Source organism: Humulus lupulus, chromosome 7 (genome assembly GCF_963169125.1).
Source record: "Humulus lupulus chromosome 7, drHumLupu1.1, whole genome shotgun sequence".
Classification (NCBI taxonomy): Eukaryota; Viridiplantae; Streptophyta; class Magnoliopsida; order Rosales; family Cannabaceae; genus Humulus; species Humulus lupulus.
The window spans coordinates 120,460,485-120,483,797 of NC_084799.1; the positions used below are offsets into that span (position 1 = coordinate 120,460,485).

At 35.1% G+C, this 23,313-nt stretch overlaps 2 protein-coding genes across 2 annotated transcripts; both read right to left on the reverse strand.

Moving 5' to 3' along the window:
* Positions 1 to 502: 502 nt before the first annotated feature.
* LOC133792125 (uncharacterized) lies at positions 503 to 1,168 on the reverse strand. Its single transcript, XM_062230047.1, has one exon. It carries the CDS (start codon positions 1,166 to 1,168, stop codon positions 503 to 505), a length of 666 nt encoding a protein of 221 aa, XP_062086031.1.
* An 8,585-nt stretch (positions 1,169 to 9,753) lies between these two features.
* Positions 9,754 to 11,879, reverse strand: LOC133792127 (uncharacterized). The gene is made up of 3 exons (XM_062230048.1): positions 10,874 to 11,879; positions 9,986 to 10,776; positions 9,754 to 9,909 (listed from the first exon to the last, which is right to left on the reverse strand). The coding sequence occupies exons 1-3, from the start codon at positions 11,877 to 11,879 to the stop codon at positions 9,754 to 9,756; spliced, it is 1,953 nt and encodes a 650-aa protein (XP_062086032.1).
* Positions 11,880 to 23,313: the final 11,434 nt, after the last annotated feature.

Sequence of the window (23,313 nt, forward strand, 5' to 3'; positions counted from 1 at the left end):
CTAACTCGATTGCGCTTTTTGGTACTGCTTTTGTACTATTGAAAGAAAGGATGGGGAACATTGATGCTCTTAATCTTTCCTCTGGAATCCTCATGGCTTTGAATGCATCATAAAAGAGAAGTTCAGTGTTGCTTCCATTGTCTACTAGTAGTCGACTCAATTAACAATTCTTTATTTGCAGTTTAATCACTAGAGCATCATCATGGGGGAGGCTTACATTCTTCAAATCATCTTCAGTGAAAGTGATGGGATGCGCGAGGAAATAACATTCAGTTAGTACGACATAGTTCACTGTATGATGCACGTAGCCCATTCTCTTCACCTTTTCTTCTGTTCTCTTTTCAAATTTCATTTTTGCCTCCCTCTCTATTGAATTCTCTGCATACCCAAATATCATTGGTATTTGCTTTAGTGGTTGTTGCGGTTGATATTTAGTCGCTACCTTCTGTTGGGTGTTCTGCTCTACTACTACTTATACTAGTGATTTTGGCAGAATCTTGTGCTATTGTGCTACGTTATGTGTGTTCTTAACATACTGAGGAAGTCCATCCGTCCTCAGGATGTGATTCACCTGGTTATACAATGATCTGCACTCTGGAAGCGTGTGGCTCACATCTTTATGGAATGGACAGTATTTATTATGGTCTCTTCGTTCGATTAGCGAATTTATCTTGAACGGGTTCCTCCATATTGGTTTGTCTTTGCTTTCATTATAAATATGATTCATGGGTACTATGGTTTCAATATGTGGGTATTTTTTTTTCGCCATCTTCTCGTACACGTTTTGCTCTTCTTTTTCTCCCCTCTTCAATAAGGGTTGCTCTGGTCTTCTTTTGTCTCTCTTGTCCTTCAAGGGTGGATTCCCTTCAGCAAGTTTGGTGATTAGCGCGGTTCTTCTTGCCTCTTCTTCTCTGATTTCCAATATTTTGAACACCTCTTCACTCCTCAACTGTATGTTTGCTAAGTCTCTTGGAGGGTTCAAGTAAAGTTGTTCACTCAACAAAGATCCATTTTGCAAACTTTCCCTGAATAAGTTTGTCGCAACGGTTTTAACCACGTTGTTGATTTGACGCACCAACTTCAAATACCTCCTCAAAAATGTTCGTGGATGTTCATTCACTCCTTGCTGCACTGAGTACATATCACCCATCATTTTAGGTGTCTCCATATTTCCTTCATATTGATGCACTAACAGTTCTCCTAATTCCACAAAAGAGTTGACTAATTTCGACTTATACTGCTTAAACAATCTTAGCGTTGGTCCCGCCAAGGTGGTTTTGCAAAGGCTCTACATTGCATAACTTCATTTTCAGATTCCATCGCCATTTTCTGCTGTAATTGCTGGATATGGTTTGATGGATCTGAACTTCCATCAAATTGATCAAAGTTTGGCATCACAAAGTCTTTCGAATTTGGTTCACTCACGATCTAGTCAATGAATGGCAACTTAAAAATTCCTTTGATTGCTTCATTGGCCATTTCCATCGAAGTCTTGACTCCTGCATTTTTCATTTGGTCCAGTACTTCTTTCATCATGTGTTCTTTCCAGTCTAATGGTATTGTCGACGTTGACCGGTGGGCTGGTAATTGTTTTTGAGTGATCGATGTCTCTACTCTCTTCGCAGTATAAGTTCCACTCTGTTCTTTTTTTCTCTACGATGATTTTTGTGCTTCTTCTTCATAAATCTCTGGTGCATCCTCTTCCACTTCTTGATGTTCCAGGTTATTTTCCTGCTGAGCCTCATTGCCTTGTCTCATTATTGTGTTCTTTGTTTGCCCTTGATGGACGTCCTTCTCCTGCCGCATCATCGCCAACTTTGCTACCAACTTAGCTTGTTCAGTAGCCATTTCCTCTATCTAGTTTTGATGTCGTTCCTTAGCCTGTTGTCGCCGCTCTTCTGCTAGGCAGAATCTTGCATCCTCTTGTTCTTTCATCTTTCATCTGTTACATGTACTGCATCACTTTATGTAATTCTTGCATGTACTCGATTTGAGGAAATTGACTTGTAGCTTCTTCCTATTGCATTTTTTATTGAGGCATTTTGTTCATCCTGCCTGAGCATTTGTCAGTCTATTTTCTACAAGAAGATACAAAAAAAAATATACGTATAAGCGTTAGAAAATTGTTTTCGGTATCATCACACACAACTTTATCATTCAAATTTTCCCATAGACGACGCCAATTGTTTGGGTCGAAATCTTCCCCCAAATCTTATATTCATTTCATTTGAACATGAATTCGATGCGTTGACGTTTGTTTATGTAGTCTCATCAGTTAATACACATTTTGTTGGCTAAATCAACAGTATAAATGTGTTCTTCAATGAATTGTGGAGAAAGAACAAAGAATGATTACCTGCAAGAAGATATTCTGATTCTTAAGTAAGTATATTTCTTTAACTCTCAATCCACGGACTATGCAAACTTTAATCAATCTAAAGTCTGATCTCCCTAAGATAGGTTTGTCATCTCCTATTTATAGAAAAATGACAAAGAATAAGGTGAAGAAAGCTTATCGTGATTAGTCCATGTATCTGACTTTTTAAACCTTCTTCCTGCCTTTTTTTCCCTTCACGTTATGAGCTCAAATGCTCATCGATCTGCTTGCTCAATCTAAGGTCTAGGCTCATCTTTCGACCTATCAGTCCTGAGTTCAGCACTTATCTATCTGTTCATTCATTTTGAGGTCAGATTTTATCAATTTATTCGTTCATTTTGAGCTCATAACTCATTAATCTATTCATTTGTTTTGAGGACTCATTAATCATACTTTAATTTCTTTAATGGAATCTTTCTTAAAATGGGCATTTTCTTTTCCATAATACAATGCCACGTCACTTTGGGGAAACTATTCACATACAATTACACATTAACAAAAGAGGAATAAAATAGGAAGATTTACACTCACACACGTTATAATATAAATAATTACAAATATAAAACTGATATTTTAATATACCCACATTATAATATTAATTAACATAAATAACATATAATCATATTTTATTTACATATTTATTATACCCACTTTTTTTTAACATCATATATCAAGCTAATTATATTTCCATATATTAAGCTCTTTGATTTCCTTTTTTTTACTGTTACGTTTTTTTTTTTTGAGATATTAAAAAGGTATAATTTATTTCCTTATTTACAAAGCAATAATTTCTATTCTTTTCTTTCTTTACTTACGGTATATGGAGAGAGAGAGAGAGATTTGAATCCCTAATTTTTTGGGGTTTGATTGAAGTTTGGAAAATTCATTTGAGGATCTCATTGAATAGCTGAGATGGTCAAATACGGTGTATCTATTCAGAAGCCACATTTTGCCACTGAGAGTAGAAAATGCAGTCACTTGCCGAAGACAAGTCGGGGAAGCGAAAGGTGTCGACGGTGGCCCGCAAAGCTGTTGAACGACCGGCCAAGAAGCAGAAACATATGAAATATGAGTCAAGTTCTTCACTTGAAACATTCTTCCCAACCAAAAAGTTAAAGGTTTGATCTATTTTTTGTTGGTTTTTTACACCCACCGTGTTGTGGGGTATTCATGTGTTGAAGATGGTATTCAAGTTATATATCAAGTTCTCTTTTTTATGAATTTTTATCTATGGATGAAATATATTTAGCTATATGTTTGGGTATTCATTTTGGTTGATTTTTACACAGTACAATTTTTTTGCTCTGTGGGTTTTGTGATTTAAGTTGGCTTTTGTGTTGATTTTATTCAAAATCATTATAGTGATTTGGTCGTTTTTAAAATATATGTTTGTTTAGATTCTCATACTAATGTATAATCCTTTCATCCTTGTATGTATATTTGCTTGTAAGTTATTACAGTTTCTAAAGATTTATTGGGAAATTTATTGTTTAATATTGTACTGATTATTTTTTTGACACTTTGTGTGTATCAAGTTACAAGATAAATACTCAATAGTATCTAAATTTTAAAAAAAAAATTAATGTTTATTTATATGATAGTATCTAAATGTGATATGTTGATTTTGAGAGTTCAAGTTCTGGATACTTATTGGTAGCTATTTTGGAGTAGTTAAATATATGATTTTTGATAACCTCATATATATTGTAGTAACTTAATGGGTCTTGTTTCTTTTAAAGTTTTCAGTTGCCAGTACTTAGTGCCACCATAACATGTCGGCCAATATCGTTTTATATATTGTATAGTAGTGAATATTATTTATTGGGAAATTTATTGTTTAATATTGTACTGATTATTTTTTTTACACGTTGTGTGTATCAAGTTACAAGATAAATACTCAATAGTATCTAAATTTTAAAAAAAAAATTAATGTTTATTTATATGATAGTTACTAAATGTGATATGTTGCTTTTGAGAGTTCAAGTTCTGGATACTTATTGGTAGCTATTTTGGAGTAGTTAAATATATGATTTTTGATAACCTCATATATATTGTAGTAACTTAATGGGTCTTGTTTCTTTTAAAGTTTTCAATTGTCAGTACTTAGTATCAATATGACATGTCGGCCAATATCGTTTTATATATTGTATAGAAGTGAATATTATTTGTGTGTTTGATATTGCATACCAGTTAGTATTAATCTTATGTGGCACATTTTAGTAATAGTATTAAACACCTTTTTTTACATCGTTTCTCATTTTCAGATATGGGACTTGTATTTCAAACCCGAAGATAGAATTGGTGGTAAAATACATTTTTGGGGGAAAAGTAATATTATTAATGACATTAAGAAAAAATTATCAAATAATCAATGGAAAATGTTGATGTCTACCTGTTTTGGGCACTTATTGGATCTTAAATCTTACAACATGCAAGCTCAGGTAATTCATCATGCGTTGATGAGGGAACTTTATCAAACCAATAATGAAGAGATGTGGTTTGATTTTGGAGGCAAGACAGTTAGATTTGGATTAGGCGAGTTTGCCATAATAACTAGTTTGAAATGCTATGGTGATTATAGTCTAGAAAGATTTAACATCAGCAATAAATTTGTTGATAAATATTTCAGCGATCAAAATGTATGTCGTGAAGTTATACATACACGATTTGGGTCAAGCAAATTTGAAGATGATGATATTTTCGCTGTTAAGTTGGCTGCTCTGTATTTCTTGTCTAACTATTTGATGTCTAAACATGATGGTAAACTTGTTGAAGACAATATCTTGAATCTGGTAGGTTCTGATGAGTTTGAAACATTTCCTTGGGGTAAGCTAGTGTTCGATCTAACGTTGAAAGAGTTGCAAGCGAGTTTTAAGGGAATGCAGAAAAAGAAGGTTGGAGAAAAAGAGAAATCGGTGATTAAGGTTGCTGGTAACCCCACTTGCCCATCTTCAAAAACATACAATTTGGGTGGGTTCCCATTAGCATTCCAATGTTGGCTGTATGAAACAATATCCAATCTCAAGGATGAAGGATTTTGTTTTTATGATGAAGAGCAAGTTTTTAGAATATCCAAATGGAGTAGCACATCAAAGCTTGAATATAGTACGCTAGAAAAGAAAGTGTTTGTTTCCTCTGTGGTGAGTTTACTACTTCTTAGCTTTCTAACATTTTAGATTCTTTTTTTTTTTTTTTTTATCTATTGTATAAGCTCTTACAAATGTGTTCCATGTTTTTTTAGCTTAAGGTAAATCACATTATCCCTTCAGAAGAAGAGGCTATGTTGTTGGACATCAAAAATTTTAATGTTTTGTCAATGTCGGATTCAGAAACAGATGATGACTTTCAACCATTTCATGTGAAGGGGAAAATGACTTATGCTGGGGAATGCTCGTATATGCCACCACCAATATCGTTTGACAAGGAACGACCTCAATTTACTGATTTGATTGATCGCATCAAGGTTGTTCTTATTAAGCAAGACCAATTAGATCTAAAAATTAACAATTACAAATCACATATTGATGCGAGGTTTGATTTGTTGGAGAAGATCATGAAGAATAATGATACCAAGATGGATGTTTTTGTCGAAGCATTGGAGGAAATTAAGCAATATATGGTACATGTTAAGGTTTGATGTTTTTGTTCATTTTTAATTTTGTTTGATAGTTTAACAATAATTGTTGTATATTTTCCAATTCCAGTTCCATGATCAAATTGAAATGATTACTGACATTCAACTTGAAAAAGAAGACTACAAGGTTGCTTTTGATGTAATTTTTGTTATATGTTGTACTTGTAATTGTGTCTATATTGTATTCATATTTATATTTCAGCTAGCTGAAGTTTTTTATGTTAATATTTGTGTTTACCAGGAAAAACAAAAAGAAGTCAGTAAGGTATCTTCTTTGTTAAATATTTATATATTGAACTAATTTATTTTATTTTAGATATTGAATTTTAGTATATTGTGAACACAATGGTTAGCCACCGATATGCATTTTTTTGCTTGTCATCTAAGATTAATGGAGAAATTGAAATTAATGCTAAGTTACAAAATCAGAAAGAAGAGAATAAGGTATTTTTGTGTCTTTTTTATTTTGGAGGGGGGAGCTTATAGTTCTTGTTTTATTATATGAGTTATGGTGAGTGGATACTGAATGGTAGCTGAACAAATAGGTTGGCGTGCAAGCTATATATGGTTCTATATTTGGTTTTTAGAGGTTGTTTTTTTTTGTGATCAACATATTAACCATTTTTCTTTGAATATTTTACAGATTGAGTATGAGGATCTCCCAAGTTTTGATATAATGAGTCAGAACATTTTGGATATTGAACTTATGCATAACAATGATACTGTTCACACCCCATCAATTCAAAATAAAATAGTTGGTCAATAATATACCCAAAACCAAGAGGACCACAACCAGCATAAACAAAAAACAGAAGATCATAAGGACAATGGTTGCAGTGATGACAAAGTAAGCATTTTCATTATAGGTCTTTTTACATGCTCTGTACATACTTAACATGTTTCAAATATGAGTTTGCATTGTTGATGTATTTCAATGATAGGGTATTGATCGTAAAAGTGTGTACAAGGATGCAATAGTTAACTCTAATGATAATCCTGAAGAAAAAAAAGACAATATTATTGGTGATAAGTCAATTCCAAATGAAGCTGCTGATGTTGTAAGTGGGAATGATGATGATGATGATGTTGGATTTGTCAAGGCACTTGGTGATACAGTTGATGAAGTCATTAAGCGCTATGCAGATAAGAAAAATGAGGTTGGGTTTAAAAATTTCTATTCAATATTTGTTTTTTTTCTTGTTATTTTCAATCATCTAATGAAATAGCATTATTATATAATTTTTTACTAATTAGTAGATTTTTATAATAGGAATACTCCAATCTACCTGTTATTGAGGCTGGATTGGTTTCTCGTCAGCGTAGTGCCAAACCAGGAGTTCATACTAAAGATCCATTTCCAGATGAGTTTGCTTTTGCTAAGAAGACTACTTTGTCCAAATCCAATCCAGCAATTATAACTATCAAAGGATTGTATCCTTTTTCTTCTAACTTGGAGCATACTCCTCATTTTTCTGAGCAATTGGCTTTTGACCAATGGTTTTGTTTTGGATTTAAACAAAATAATAGGTAGTGTCAAACAACATTATTAATTTACATAATCATTTGAATGGTTATTTTTAAATATAATTTTTGACGAACGCAGGAAGAAGTTGTTTCTAGACGAGAGAATAAACCCTCCTCTCCATTTCGGTGTTGGTGAGGTGGATAACAAACAATGGTTTTATGATCTGTTGACTCCAGGAAGAAATCTAGATATAATGGTTAGAGATATTGATTTTTGCTTACTTCTCATATTTTTTTTCTTGATACTAATTAGTATATTAATTAATATGCAGCACATAAACATCGCATTTTACTACCTGAGGAAGCAAATTAGATACGACGAGAGTATTAGTATTTCAGCAACAACAACAGATTCTTTTTTTGGTCAGCGGATCAACTCATTATATAAAAAATATGTGAATTCTGGAAAGAATGCAGCAGCAATACCGGACAATAATGCAATAAGTGAGTATATTGATGGGTTGCACTTGCATTGTAATGTTCGATGGAATGCAGTTAATTTTATTTTGATGCCTGTGCTCATTGAGGATTTGACACATTGGGTTTTATGCATATTTAATATTCATAAGCGATGTCTTGAGGTGTACAACTCTATAGTGGGAACAAATGCATCTCTGAGGAAAGTATCGAAAGCGATGAGACCCTATGCAGTATTGTTGCCTATATTACTTGCTAGGATTGAATTTTTTGCTAGTAGAATGGATATTTTGCCTAATGCTCATGAGTTTGCGAACAAGAAAGAAACAGATCCTCTTGAAGTTTTCGTGGTGCCTGACCTTCCAGAACAAACTGATAGGTATTCAATTGTATTCATTCATTCATTCTTTGGTTATAATTGTAAAATGTAACCTGTTTTTTTTTAATAATAGTGACTGTGGGATTTTCATCATCAAATTCGCTGAGTATTTTTTGCGAGGTGAAATTAAAAAGTTGCCTAATCCGATGCCGGTAGATGTGTTTCGCAATAAAATTTGTGTTGAGTTGTATGTCTACGCAAAAAAGAAACAAGTTGAAGGCTACCTTTCTGAATCTGAATTTCCTGGCAGATATGAGAGATCAAAGGTTGTTGACAATAAAATAGCTATTGATATTTGAATGCTACCTTTCTGTATCTGAATTTCCTAGCAGATATGACAGATCAAGGGCTATTGACAATAAAACAGCAATTCTTAGTTAAACATATTTTATTTTATGTTCGAGGTTCTGTGATACATTGACAGTAATCTTATATATTGGTTTTCAATAATCAGTTTTAATTCTATTTAATAGTAATTTTTATTATTCAAGTTGAAATATAATTAGCAGTACAAAATTTCGTGAAGCATTTTCTATTATTTATCTTATTGTAGCAATGTGTTCTATTATATATAATTCTTAGATATAGTCATATATTTTGCTCTAAAGCGGTCATAGAATTATTAAAGAGAAAAAATTACATTCATCATTCTTAGATATACTATGTGGGGGAATAAACTTGAAATTACTCATACCTCATTAATAGAACAATAATATACTATGTGGGGGAATAAACTTGAAATTACTCATACCTCATTAATAGAACAATAATCTGCTAAGTCAAGCCTCTCAACTTATAATTTTCTTCTATATATATATTTATATAAATATGTTTTATTTATGAAATGACATAAACAATGACTAGTGGTGTAATCATTTTGTGACAATTTCTTGTATAACGGGCTTGATTTTCTATGTTTGTCATGTTATTTATATACCATGTGGTAGTAATATAACATTTTATTCCATATATCAAATGTTAAAATCTGGTTTTGAATATTATCTATCAAGGAAAAATTTAATAAAATACGAAACCATAAATGTATTTTATCAGACAATCATTCAAATCGTCAACTGAACACCTCATATTTGAATGTAAATATAAAAAAAATACAAAAAGATGAAACTGTAACTTTAATTTCTCTTCATATTACTAGGACGCATGATAGGCGGATTTTTGCATGTTTTTCTGTTGTGGCCTTTTTCCTGACACCGCCCACATTTGTGTTGATCCTTTTTCTCATGGGCACCTCGATATCGTTGTTTCCTTGGTCTACCTGCAGGTCGTTTAGTGGCAGGTGGTAGTACATCAATTGCTAAAATTTTTGATGGTACTTCCCATGTTGACATGTCACCAAGAGGCAAGATTGAACCCTCGTATGCTGCGATATATGATTGTTTCGTGTAATAATATGACCAGTAATCATAACAATCTAGATTTCTTGACTGCCATTGCATGTGAACATGGCATTTCATCATATTGGAATTTATCACAGGTACAAGTTTTATTTCCCAAGTCTACGGTATATGATTTTTTGGAATCATAAACTGTGTAGACAACTAGGTTCGATGTTTCAACCTTTTAAAAAATGAAAAGTAATTAGTAATCTTTATTATTAAACAAATAAATAAAATATAATTTCAAAGTTTGTTACCTTCATTTTGCGTGACCGTTCTCGATTGTACTTCAACGACTCCTCTGCTTCAGATGTTAGATTTGTGAATGTTGAAGATGCCAGGTGTTTGTTTGCCCAATGCCATTTTTGAACCAGGCATCTAATGGACTCCACCAAAAGTGATACTGGTAATTCCCTTGCAGCGTTGAGTGCAGAATTTATTGATTCTGCAATATTAGATGTTAATGTTGAAAATCGTTTGTTTGGGCTAAAAAATCTTGTCCATTTCTCAAAGCCAACTTCATTCACTAGATATGATCTTATTCTTCCATCTACTCTGTCCAGATCACACATGTATCTTTCAAACTCATCCATATTATAAGCCTTACTAGCCCCTTCTAATGCTTTTTTTAGCTCTTCACCACCCCTTTTTATTTTTTTCTTAATGTTCTGTAGTAGGTGGTAACCACAATAACCATGCATAATTCCTGGATATACTTTCAATGCGGCTTTTTCGATACTCTCATGCCTATCAGAAATTATGCATTGTCCTTCACGCTCACCATAAGATTCTTTCAATTTGCGCATGAACCATTCCCATGAGGCATCATTTTCGGAATCGACTATTGCAAATGCTAGGGGGAATATCTTTCTATTTGCATTTTGTGAACTCGCTGATAACAAAGTCCCGCCATACATTGATTTTAAGAACGTCCCATCTACAACAACAATAGGTGTACAATGCTGCCAATTTTCAATAGAGATGCCAATTGCAAAAAATAGATATTTGAATCTATTTTCATTATCCATGACAAGGTCAGTAATTGTACCTGTATTAAATGGATACATTTAGGTAGTTTATTAACATGTAAACAATTAACATCAAACATGATCTACTTTTTATATTAAAATATTTGTACTTATTACCTGGGTTTTTTTGTTGTAGCATGAATAAGAATGAAGGTAGAATTTTGTATGACTCATCTGGTCTTCCTCTTGATAGTTCTAATGCCTTTTCTTTCCCTCGCCATGCTTTCTGATACGAAATTGATACACTGTAATCATCCATCATGTCATCAACAATGTCATTTGGCGTAAGAATCTTTTTTGGGTTCATAAGTTTTCTCTTTAATATATTCCCCACTAAAGTACTAGTAGCTTGACGATGGTCACCACAGATAACACTTAACGAACAAGTGTGTGTCTCCTCGAAACTTCTGATTTTAAACATATCTGTTTTCCCCAATGATGATGCACGGAAGTACCATTTACACTCATCATCCAAACAAACTAAGACATAATCCGTTTTTGATGAACGCTTGACTTTGTGCTGATAGTTGTGTTTTATTGAATACATATTCATTGCATCCACCACCACACTTTTGTCACGAAATACTTGTTTAATTGAAATTTTTTCAACATGGGGATCTATGATCAAACCTGTGTTGTGTAGTTCACTATTATTTGTCAAAGCTGGTTGCTCCTGCTCAAACATGTAATCTGCCATATTATTTGCAATTTCACTCCACGAATGTAATTGTCTGATTTCTTCACACTCTTTTTCTTGGGTGGTAGCATTTTTGCTATTGCTTCCAAACAATAGTTTTTGTGAGTTATCAACTGTTGCACTTTTGTAGGTCGTTACTAGCAAGGGGAATGATGTGTTGTTAGAAGCACTGCGCTTCATCTCAAGGTAGAAATTTAAGCCCTTGTCATCCTTTATTGTCATTGGCGGGATTCCATCTTTTATTTGAAATTGTAGGTCCAATCTATCTATTTCACTGCCTAATTCCAAAGCATCACAAACGGAACTCCTTAGAATCTCATATGTGCTACCATTTGGGATCAATATTCCAGTCACTTCATAATCTTTATAATTGAATGTATCCTCCCAAATACCATTGTAGTACACAACTATCATTACCATGTCCATGTTCCTACAAATTCAATATAAATACAACATATGTCAGACTATAATTATACTTGAAAACATAGTATCAATATGATTAGTGTTCTAGCTTGAAATATACTATTTGGTATCCATAACCAAATTCTAAACAATAATTTCAATTGTTATTAAACATTATATAGTTGGTAGTATATAATACACCAATACACCTCTTGGTATTCAAATTGCAACCTAATGATATGCTAATACTTGATAATACTTGATACTAGCTATGTCATTAATCGAACACTATTAAAATACTACTTTCAAGTATCCAACAAAAAAATGGTGGAATCATTCCCTTAACAAAACTTGATACAAAATCAGTTGCATGTCATACACAACAAAACAAATAAAAGAATTGAATAAACATAGCTTTTAACAATACAAATTCTTATAAATAACTACTCTTATTTCTGATAAACTAAACCCATAATCATCATCATTTCATACACCAAAAATCACATCAATTTATTTATATACTAAATGGTTTACTTTTAATAAATTAAATACTTACTAGTATCAAATGACTACTTCAAGGCACCTTATGATCTTCAGTCCCCCTTTATATTACTATTCAAGTTGGTTACTAGTAGAACAATGGAGTTGTTGCTAATAGCCAAATTATATACAATAGTGATTTCTGTATTGTTTACATTTTGATTCAAATGTTATATAAGCTGTGAATTAAAACAAAAATATAGAGAACATAAATGTGTAATAAAGCAATGATATTATGCAATGATTTGGTTAATACATTTTTTTTTTTATACACGAAATTAACACATTTGATTAAGGAAAGATTTTATCATGGAAGTAATATAGGGATTCATTTTGTTATATTAAATCAGAAATTGTTATATACGTACACATTTATTTAAGGGAATTGTTAATATATGTAATCAGAAATTGTTATATACGTACACTTAAACTGATATATTTAAGGGAATTTTAAGGGAATGAGAGTAATATATGGGTATTCATTTTGTTTTATTAAATAAAAAATTGGTAAATACGTACACTTCTATTTAAGGAAATTTTATTTTAATGTGAGTAATATATGGGATTCTTATTGTTTTACATATAAAAATGTTAGTAATGTAAATAATTAATAAGATTTCGGTAGATAATTTTTTCCCTAACAGATTTGATATTATTATTTATTATTAGTATAGAAATGTAAACTCCCCAATAAAATATTATTAAAATATTGTTTGTAGTGGGAATAGTACTTTTAGCACTGTAACATTCCATTTTTTTTTTAAATGGCTTATTTGATGTAAGGATCATTTCACTACTTCTCCACTTTACTTAGAGAAAGACATTATATCTCACCCAGTGTGAGTGCTTTAACGAATAGTTTAAAAGTTGAAGTTAAATTAATTTATGCTAAAAATGAGGTGGTAATTTTAGAAGAAATTGAGCATTTTTATTGGAGAGATAGGAAGGGACAAGAAATAAGGTGACAGGGAATTTCATTCTGTCAGTGAAATTTGGTGAGCATTTTCGTAGTATGCATGAACTCATGTGTTTTCTCACACACTGATATTCTTGTTTATAGCAGAGATAGATTATAACTTTTTCATGTTTTCCGGGGAAACAAGCACTTCCTAAGCTATTTGAATTTAAATATTATACTTGAATATAATAATACAAATATCTAAGTGACTCCTTGTAATGTAAAATCATAATCAATTACAACTAACTTTCAAATGTCATCTTGGGAAGAGTCACGCCTTTTTCTGAGCTTGATCCCGAGGAGGCACAGCTCATGTACTTCTAGTTCATGTTTGGCACATTTCTTTATTCCCGTCTGAACAGAACACGAGCTCACCAGACATTCCAACATGATGTCTTTCTAAGTTCGTTAGTGATTTCTTTCACTACCAGAGTCGTTTTGCAAAATGATTATTGCCCCAACCTGACATCTGGGCAAAAAGAAATTAGTTCAAATTTTGAGTATAACAATAATAATATTTCACATAGTTAAAAAAGAAATAAGGAATGGTATTTGTTCTTCCAAATAAATATACAAGTATATATTTCAAGAATAATTAATGCTTTAAAAAAAATAATTTGAAAAAAAAAAAATTAGTTAACCAAGGCATAGCTAGCTCACGGCCAGAATGGTTCTGCCTCACTTTTTTTTTTATCATAATTGATTATATGTCAAATATATTAAATTTTTTAATCAAATATAGCAAACTATATATATTGCCCCTCATTCATTAAAAAATGTGTGATTCACCAAAAGTCTCAATTTTAGAAAAAAATAATAATTTTTATGTATATTATCTTCACGTGCAATTGGAAAAGACAGATAAAAATTATTAGTAAATATATTTTTAAAAGTTAAAAAATTATGATAAGAAAATTAAAAATTGTGTTTTATATCTCTTCTACTAAACTATTCCTTATTTTATTTTTTATATTTTATCTTTGGGGTATTTGTGAAATAAAAACTCAATGTTTGAGGTTTGTAAGTGACATAAACCCAATCTTTTTTTTAGTGGAAAAAATACTCAAAGTTATAAAAACAATAATTACATTAGTCTCTGTCTGTTGAGCTCTGTTCGGTGATGACTGGACCAACACGTGTCATTTCATGATTGGTACAGTCATAAATATTTTTAAAAGACTAATTAAAATTAATTTTAAATTAGAAAAATTAATTAGTTAGAAATACAGCAATTTGTTAGCCCTGCATGTTGAGCTCTGTTTGGTGATAACTGAACCAACACGTGTCATTTTGTAATTGGTCCAGTCATAAATATTTTTCAAAATTAATTTTAAATTAGAAAAATAAATTTTAAAATATAATTTTTAATATTTAAATTGAATGATTAAAAACTAAAAAAGATTAAACCAAAATCTAAATCTAAGCTAACACAAAACAAAAAACTTTTAATTATAAATATTAAAATTGTTTCTGTTATCCATGTTTTCCACCTTTGACACGTGCCATGACCTAACGGGTCTGTAGGCCCTCAAAAGAAGTTCGGGCCCATCCTGAGCCCAATGAACAAGGAAGGAGGAAACCCTAATAGCTCAAACACTATCGAACCCGACAACATTCACTGGGCGTGAGCATAATGAAGGAATTGGGACTGAGATGCAGACTCGACTCATTTCCCGGCCACGATCAACCTACATCCTTCGAGATGTTAATTAAGGTGGCAAACTAAATGTTCACTAGAGACAGTCCTTATCAAGAACCCGGGAGAGGTCTCCACCATCACGATGTCCACCTTGGCAAATGAACCTGGGTCCTGGTGAATGAACCAGGACTCCGGTAAACGAACCAGGACACTGGTAAATGAATCGGGAAATTAGTAAACGAACTCGGACCAGACGTCCAAATAAGGCAAGCCTAGTTTTCCCTGACGCTGACCTGTCCCCACAAAATCCGGCAATCGGTCTCCTCAACTAACCTGCAGGATAGGGTACGCACGAAACGTACATTGTTCCTAGGAAACAGTACTGCCACTACTCTGACAGATCCTGTCCCCAAGATCCCCTTAGTATCCCACGCGGACCAGTCCGTGCTAATGTACAATGGGCAGCTATAAGGCTTGGTCGCGCTTAAGCCGGCCCAATGGGCCCAGATTAACAACATCTAATTATGTTACATTCTTTGTATTATGACTTCGTTAGTGAGAAAATTGTAATTATATCCCTATTGGGCCCGGATTAGTGCGGCCTAAGCTGCTTGACTACCTATAAATAAGACCAGTTGTGCATTGTAGCAAGGATCCCGAAATTTCTCTTGTAAGCAAAATCTTTGCTTAACTTGTAGAAAACTCCATTGTTAAACTCTCTAAAGCCTAATACTAGAGACTCTGTGGACTAAGGCTCATCAATGCACCAACCATGTAAAAATTGTGATTGTTCATCTCTAATCCTTTCGTTCTAACTCTTATTTCACAATATATTTCTAGTTTCCAAAAAACTCGGTAAACATTTTGGTGCTTTCATTAAGAATTGAAGAAAGTTTGAGTCAACCTTTATCATCTGCGAAAATGGTAAACACTAGGCATACCGTGTTTGTTCCTGCTCACCAACAACAACAAGACAATGGAGAACCATTTCCCAATCAACCACTTCCTCAAGATCAACCCGAGGATGCGCCTTACTAGGGACCTCTACCCGACGACTCCCAAAACTTCAGGGATGGAGATGACTATGACAAAGGCTATTACGGGAAGATGAAGGGGGGTATGAGGATCACGAGGTCGAAAACCTCATTAATCCTGACCAGAAGGATATGGATCCTGAACAGGAGGATCCAGAGGTGGTCCATTTGAGACAACAGGTCCTGGATCAAGAAGCCAGTATGGCTGAACAATAGGAGGCCACTCGCCAGATGAAAGAGTCCCTCCTGGCTCTTCAGGCCTTTATTGCAGCCCAAGGATTGGCAGCTAATCCTTCAGTTGTTCCTCCCCCAAGAACGTAGTCGCCTGTCCCACCTGTGAGCATTGGTGTACCCAACGATGCTACCTCTATTCTTCCACCGGGACCATCCCTACATCTTGGATCCGGCCCGTTGAACCCTGCTCAGGAAAAAGGGAAAGACAAAATGGTTGATCCCGTTGAAAAAAAAAACCCCCCAAAAGAGAGCTCATCCCATTTCGAAAACCAGGGCTAACCAGGGCAATTCCCTAGGAAAGAACGGACGAATCCTATCCCAGGATGGGATTATTCGAACGATCCACAAAGAAAGAGCCCACAGGATACCAAGCCCCGGAATGTCCCCAGAGAGGACGATTAGGGACGACGCTTTTATCCCAGCACCTCCGTGAACAAAGATCACAGAAGGTACAAATGCAGAGAAAAGCCAGAACCAATAAGTTCAGAAGACGACACTTCCCGAGTGGACTTGCGCGATGGCCTCAACGCCCAAAAGGAGCGGGCCAGCAAATAAATGATTCTCCCCCGAGGAGGCGACTTGAGGAATAATCTCAACAAAAAGAGGAATGAGAGAGTACCCCTGGACGATGGAAGGCAGTTCATGGAACAACTAGCCGCTCTTAAAAAGGTCACGGACCGCCTGGTCTGGAAGTAAGAAGGCGGAGGTTCCGATTCCGAAGAAGAGGAAAAGGAGCCAAAGGGAAACACTGATCCAAAGGGGTTCAAGATGCCGTATATACCCGCCTATACCGGGAACACTGACCCAAGAGAACACTTGTCCCGCTACAATTGCCTGATGATTATAACTCACGTTTGTGACAACGACAAGTTCCTATGTTTCTCAATAACTCTAACTGGACCCGCCGAAGAATGGTGGAAGAGACATAAGATGGGATCGATCTAGTCTTTGTCCAGATTGAAGTCAGCTTTTCGTGGCCGCCATAAAGCTGGACATGGAAGTCAGCATGCTGGCCAAAATCAAACAGCATCCCACGTAGACCCTCAAGGTGTAGAGTCCCAGAATATTTACTTAGCTAGCTAGATAGTAGTAGTTAGTATTAGTTTATAGTATGATAGTTACCGTGGATTTTGATTCAAGTCGGGACTTAGTTGGAAACTCGTAGCAACACCTATAGATTTTATAAGTTTAACCTATAGTTTAAGAATATTAATTATAACATAAGGTTTGATTAATATAACTGATTATAAAGATGTCATTTATTATCCTATAAGGTTTAGTTAGAACTAATAAGATCATGACACTTGTCGTGTGTATGTTTATTAAGGATTTAAGTATTTTTGATGAATAGTTTAATTAAAAAGAAAGATCTAGAAGCTCTAGAACCTTCCAGCAGCTTTAAGACCGTATTATGACTCAGTCAAAGCTATTTATCCAATTCAAATTAAGTTGATAAAGTGCAATTACGTGTCTAATATTTCAACGTATGCCGATATATCGCAGCTATAGGGGTGATATATCGCCACACGGGAGATACGAAAAACACGTCGATTTCGCACGATCGAAACCACAATCACTCAGGACATAAGGCTAGGCGATATATCGCCTAGGGTGGGCAGTATATCGGCCCTAGGACCATAATTTCAAACTTCGTAGAATCCGAGCTTGATTTATCCCTTAACCTCTTGAATTTCCTATGAACGTTTTTTACCGAGTCTTAAGCACATGTTGAACGAATATTCAAATATTTTTCATTTAATATTCATTATTTTTATTCAAGCTAAAAGGGGATATTTTCACTCCTTGAACTCTATAAATAGGACCTAGTACCCAGCCATTTCTCTCATTCTTCAAGATGTGTTTAGAGCCTTCAAGCTGCTAGGGTTACTATAGAGTGATACACTTGGGTTTGGGATAAAAGCTTTATAAACACTTGGGAAGTGAGATATAGTGTGTGTTCAATATCGAGGTATAGATCGGTTCTAGTACATCCAAAGGTATTCCTATTCTTAAGTTCATTTCTATATGGTTCTTTAGTTTTCTTTACTCAAATCCTAACTTGTTGTTTTCGATTCTTGGTTAGGTATTTAAGTTCTTTCAACATAAGGTTTCTTTTTGGTAAGTTTCTTCTTGGTGGTTTAGTTTTCTTCTTTATCATCTCTTCTTTAGAAATACTCACCAATCTTATTCTTCATTTTAGGAGTGTTCCAAATCCCGTCCTTGTTCTCAAATATCCCGGTGTTGGTAAGGAAAATAGGATAGATCTTATGTGTTTTATGTTTTGATATGTTTATGCTATGATATATGTATGATATGTTTTTAGACCTTGAGAATATAATTTTTTTAGATAACAATCATATAATTTGTTTAGATAACAAGCATATAATTTGTTTAGATAACAAGCATATAACTTGTTTAGATAACAAGCCCCAATAATATATTCCTTGGGCATATGATTTGTTTAGATAACGAGCCCCATAAATTTATATGACTTGTTTAGATGAAAAGCCCCGTAAATTTATGGGTATATGATTGCCTAGCTAGCAAGCCCCAAGAAGTATGATGACCATTGTAATAGATGTTTATATAGTCATATGTTTTATAGTATATGTTTATGATATAGTTTTATGCTTATATGTGTTAGTAGATTTTCCTTGCTGGGCATTAGGCTCACTCCTTTATTTGTAATGTGATGCAAGAAAATAGATATGGTGGCAGAAGGATTCTTGGTAGCTCGGCTTGTGTATTAAGGATGAAGGGATTCAATGGACTGTGTGACCATTCGAGGACAACGTTGTTTTTAGTCTCTTTAAATTATGTTTTTATGTATTTTTCGCATTTAGATTTGTAAACAACTTCATTTAATTTAAAGTTATGTTTTATTTTAAAACAATGGGATCCCATAACGCTCATTTATGTATTTCAATAATTACTTTGGAGTTTTTAATAAAGTTATGAATATTCCTTATGTATGTTTTCTCAAAAATAGTGGCTATGTCTAGTAGTTTTAATGGTCCAAGGTCTTAGAAATAGTTGGGTCATTACAGTTGGTATCAGGGCAACGGTTCATCTGCATGAGGTTCTCCTTGATACACACGCTCAAGCTCTGAATCTAACCGCCAATGTAACTGTTTATGTTATAATTATTATGTTTATGTGTTTGGCTAACGTTTTAGCCTTATGTTTTCATTTAAGAATGAATGGAGCATTAACCTATGAGGATATCCGAGCCATTAAGGCCTTGAAAAGAATTACAGAGCCAAGGAATACTGTAGGAGTGCTAGAAAGAATCACTCAAAGATTACTCTTATTCCACAGGGAGATAGGTCACCTCCAAACATTTAAGCAAATCATGATGAGAGCTACAGAGCAATACGTTTTAGTGATTAGACTTTTTAAAGATTATCCTACTGTAAATGCAGCTTTAGAAGATATATGGGAGACTATAGATGATGAAGATGAATTACCGGTAGCTATGAGATATTATTTTCTGATACTTAGGTTCACCTCTAAGATGGAATTCCAATTCACAAATGAGCAAAAACATAGAATCTTTAGAAATCTTCCTAGAGGAAATTTTGAGGCTCAAGATAATGATGATCATGAGGAGATAGATGATAATATGTTAGATGAAGGGTCGGATGTAGAAGATCCTGATTTTTAGATTAGACTAGTTTCTTTGTTATTTTATTTATTATCTTTGAATTTATGATTGTACGTAGTGAAAACCTTTTTCCAAATAAATATCATTGTTATTTTGATGACATGTATGAGTTTGATTTTCTTTTGCAATCATAATAAATAATAAATTTATAAATAATTACCTAGTTCGGTGAGGGTGGATACAAATCAATGGACCGGGTACTAATTGAGAGTTAGGGGGCCATAGTAGTGGGAACGATTTTACTGATCCCAGCCCTCCCTCAATATGGTTAACTTTGGAACAACGACGAGTTTCGAGCCTGAGAATTAAGTCATATAGGATGATTAGAACCAAACTTAGAAAATAATAAAGATGGCTTATTTTTCTAAGTATAGAAACACACCCTAATGATAAAGAAGGCTTATATAATTTCTCATAAGAAATCATAATTAAATAGGTCTGAGTTATGTTTGCTTGGATTAAGTTTTTTCCTTAGAGCCTATTAGGGTAAGTTCTAACATGTTTTTCTCAACTGTTAGAACTCCGATGAAGATGCCACTCAGGAGGTCTGCTCGTACCAATGCCAATGCCTCCAACGCCGCTCCTGAGAGCAATGAAGCCCCTCCAATTCGCAGAAGGGGAGTGCGTGCTACTACCAACCGAAATGCACCGCCGCCGCTGCCGGTTGACAACACTGCAGAAATTGTCAGACTACGATAGCAAGTTGAGGAATTACTTCAGCAACAGAAATAGTAGACTCAGACTCAGCCTCCGCCTCCGCCTCAGCTGCAACCACAGCCTCAGCAAATGGCTCTAACACCCCCAACAAGTTAGTCCTTATGGGGGATGGCCAATGGCGAACTATGCGCCATACCCAGCTCAGCACATGGAGCCAATTTACGAGCGGTTTCGTAAGCAACACGCTCCAAAATTTGAAGGGACAACAGACCCCTTCGAGGCAGAAGAATGGCTTCGAAATGTGGAGCCAATCCTAGCGCACATGAATCTCGGCAACGTGGACCGCATATCCTGTGTTTCGTCTCTACTAAAGAAAGATGCTAGGATATGGTGGGACTTAGTTCAGCAGACTCACGACGTCACCACCATGACATGGACCAAATTTGTGGAGCTGTTCCACAAAAAGTACTACAATTTGGCAGTCATCGCCACAAAGGTCGAGGATTTCGCTGGTATGAAGCAAGGGAACTTATCAGTAGTAGAGTATGCTCGGCAGTTCGACCGATTAGCCAAGTTTGCACCAGAAATGGTTCCAACTGACTTTCTGAGGGTGACCAAGTTCGTTAGAGGACTTCGACCAAAGATTGAGCTAGGGGTTAAGCTAGCAAACCCGGGAAATACTACCTATGTCGATGTCTTAGAAATGGCTATAGAAGTAGAAAGACTTCAGGCAAATGTTAGTAAGGAGGAAGCGAGTAAGCCTGAGCCTAAGCAGCAAAGTTAACCTCATAATGGTCAGAACAACCACAACAACAACAACAATCAGTCCAGCAACAATAATGGTCAGAAGAGACGGCATCCTGACAATAAGCAGTCCGACAACGATAAAAGAGCACGGACAACCAATGGAGGTAATAGACCAGGTTATGTAGAATACCCCCAACGCTCTAAGTGCCAAAAGAAACATCATGTAGAATGTCGTGCAAACACTAAGGGATGCTTCAACTATGGTGAGGAAGGTCACCAAAGGAGGCAATGTCCCCAGCTCAAGCAGGAGGAGAAAAGAGACAACAAGATGGTTCCTGCCAGAGTCTTTGCCTTAACCCAGGGAGAAGATGAAGCTAGCAATAAATTGGTCACAAATCAGATTCCTATCCGCAATAATGTATGTTTAGTATTATTTGATTCAGGAGCCACTCACTCGTATATCTCGTTAGGAATGATAGAGAAATTAGACAAACCTTGTGAAAGATTTAGAACTAGGTTTGTAACAGAGTTGCCTTCGGGCAAAGTAGTTCTATCATCACGGATAGTACGAGGCATACCGATCCAAATTGAGGACATAGAACTAGAAGGAGACCTGATAGAACTGGAGATCAAAGAGTTCGATGTGATACTAGGCACGGACTGGCTAGCAAGGCATGGCGCAACCATCGACTGCAGACGTAAGAAATTGATATTCGAGACTCCTGCTGGTTAGAGACTATGCTTTATGGGACAAGTTTCAGGACTACGCACACCGCTTATATCATCTCTCAAAGCTCAGAGGGTGATAGAGAAAGGATGTCACTCATTTTCATCCAGCGTCACGGATGTGATAAAGGAAACACCACTAAAGGCTGGAGACGTTCACATTGTAAAGGAATTTCCAGAAGTATTTCCTGACAACTTACCAGGGTTGCCGCCGACTTGGGAAATTGACTTCACAATCGAACTAGTACTGGGCACCGAGCCTATCTCAAAGGCACCATACCGGATGGCACCTACCGAACTCAAGGAGTTAAAGACGCAGCTACAAGAACTCTTAGACTTGGGTTTCATTAGACCAAGCCATTCGCCATGGAGAGCACTAGTTCTATTTGTGAAGAAAAAGGATAGAAGCATGCGGATGTGCATAGATTAACGCAAGCTGAATAAGGTGACGATTAAGAATAAGTACCCGCTACCCCGGATTGACGACTTGTTCAATCAACTCCGAGGAGCGACCGTGTTCTCAAAGATTGATTTACAATCCGGGTATCATCCGCTCAAGGTACGGGAAGAGGATATTCCCAAGACAGCTTTTAGAACTCGTTATGGACATTACGAGTTTCTAGTTATGCCTTTTGGTCTTACCAATGCTCCAACCGCGTTTATGGATTTAATGAATAGGGTCTTTAAGGACTACTTGGATAAATTCATCATAGTGTTCATCGACAATATCTTGGTATACTCAAAGGACAGTCGAGCATGAGGAACATTTAAAGTTGATCTTGTTATGACTAAAGGGGCATCAACTTTATGCCAAGTTAAAGAAATGCGAATTTTTGCTTTCACAAGTAGCATTCCTCAGCAACATTGTATCCAAGGACGGAGTTGTAGTAGACCCATCTAAGGTAGAGGTTGTGAAGGATTGGCCAAGACCAAAGAACGCATCAGAGGTAAGAAGCTTTCTAGGATTAGCAGGCTATCATCGGAGGTTTATAGATAGCCACTCCGCTTACCAACTTGACCCAGAAACAACAAAGGTTCAACTGAACTGATAATTGTGAAGAGAGCTTCCAGTTGCTTAAAGATAAATTGTGCCCAGCACCATAACTTTGTGTACTGACACCCAACGACAAGTTTGTAGTCTACTATGATGCATCGAAGCAAGGGTTGGGTTGTGTGCTGATGCAGAATGACAAGGTGAAAGCCTACGCCTCAAGGCAGCTGAAGGAGTACGAACAACACTATCCAACACAAGATATGGA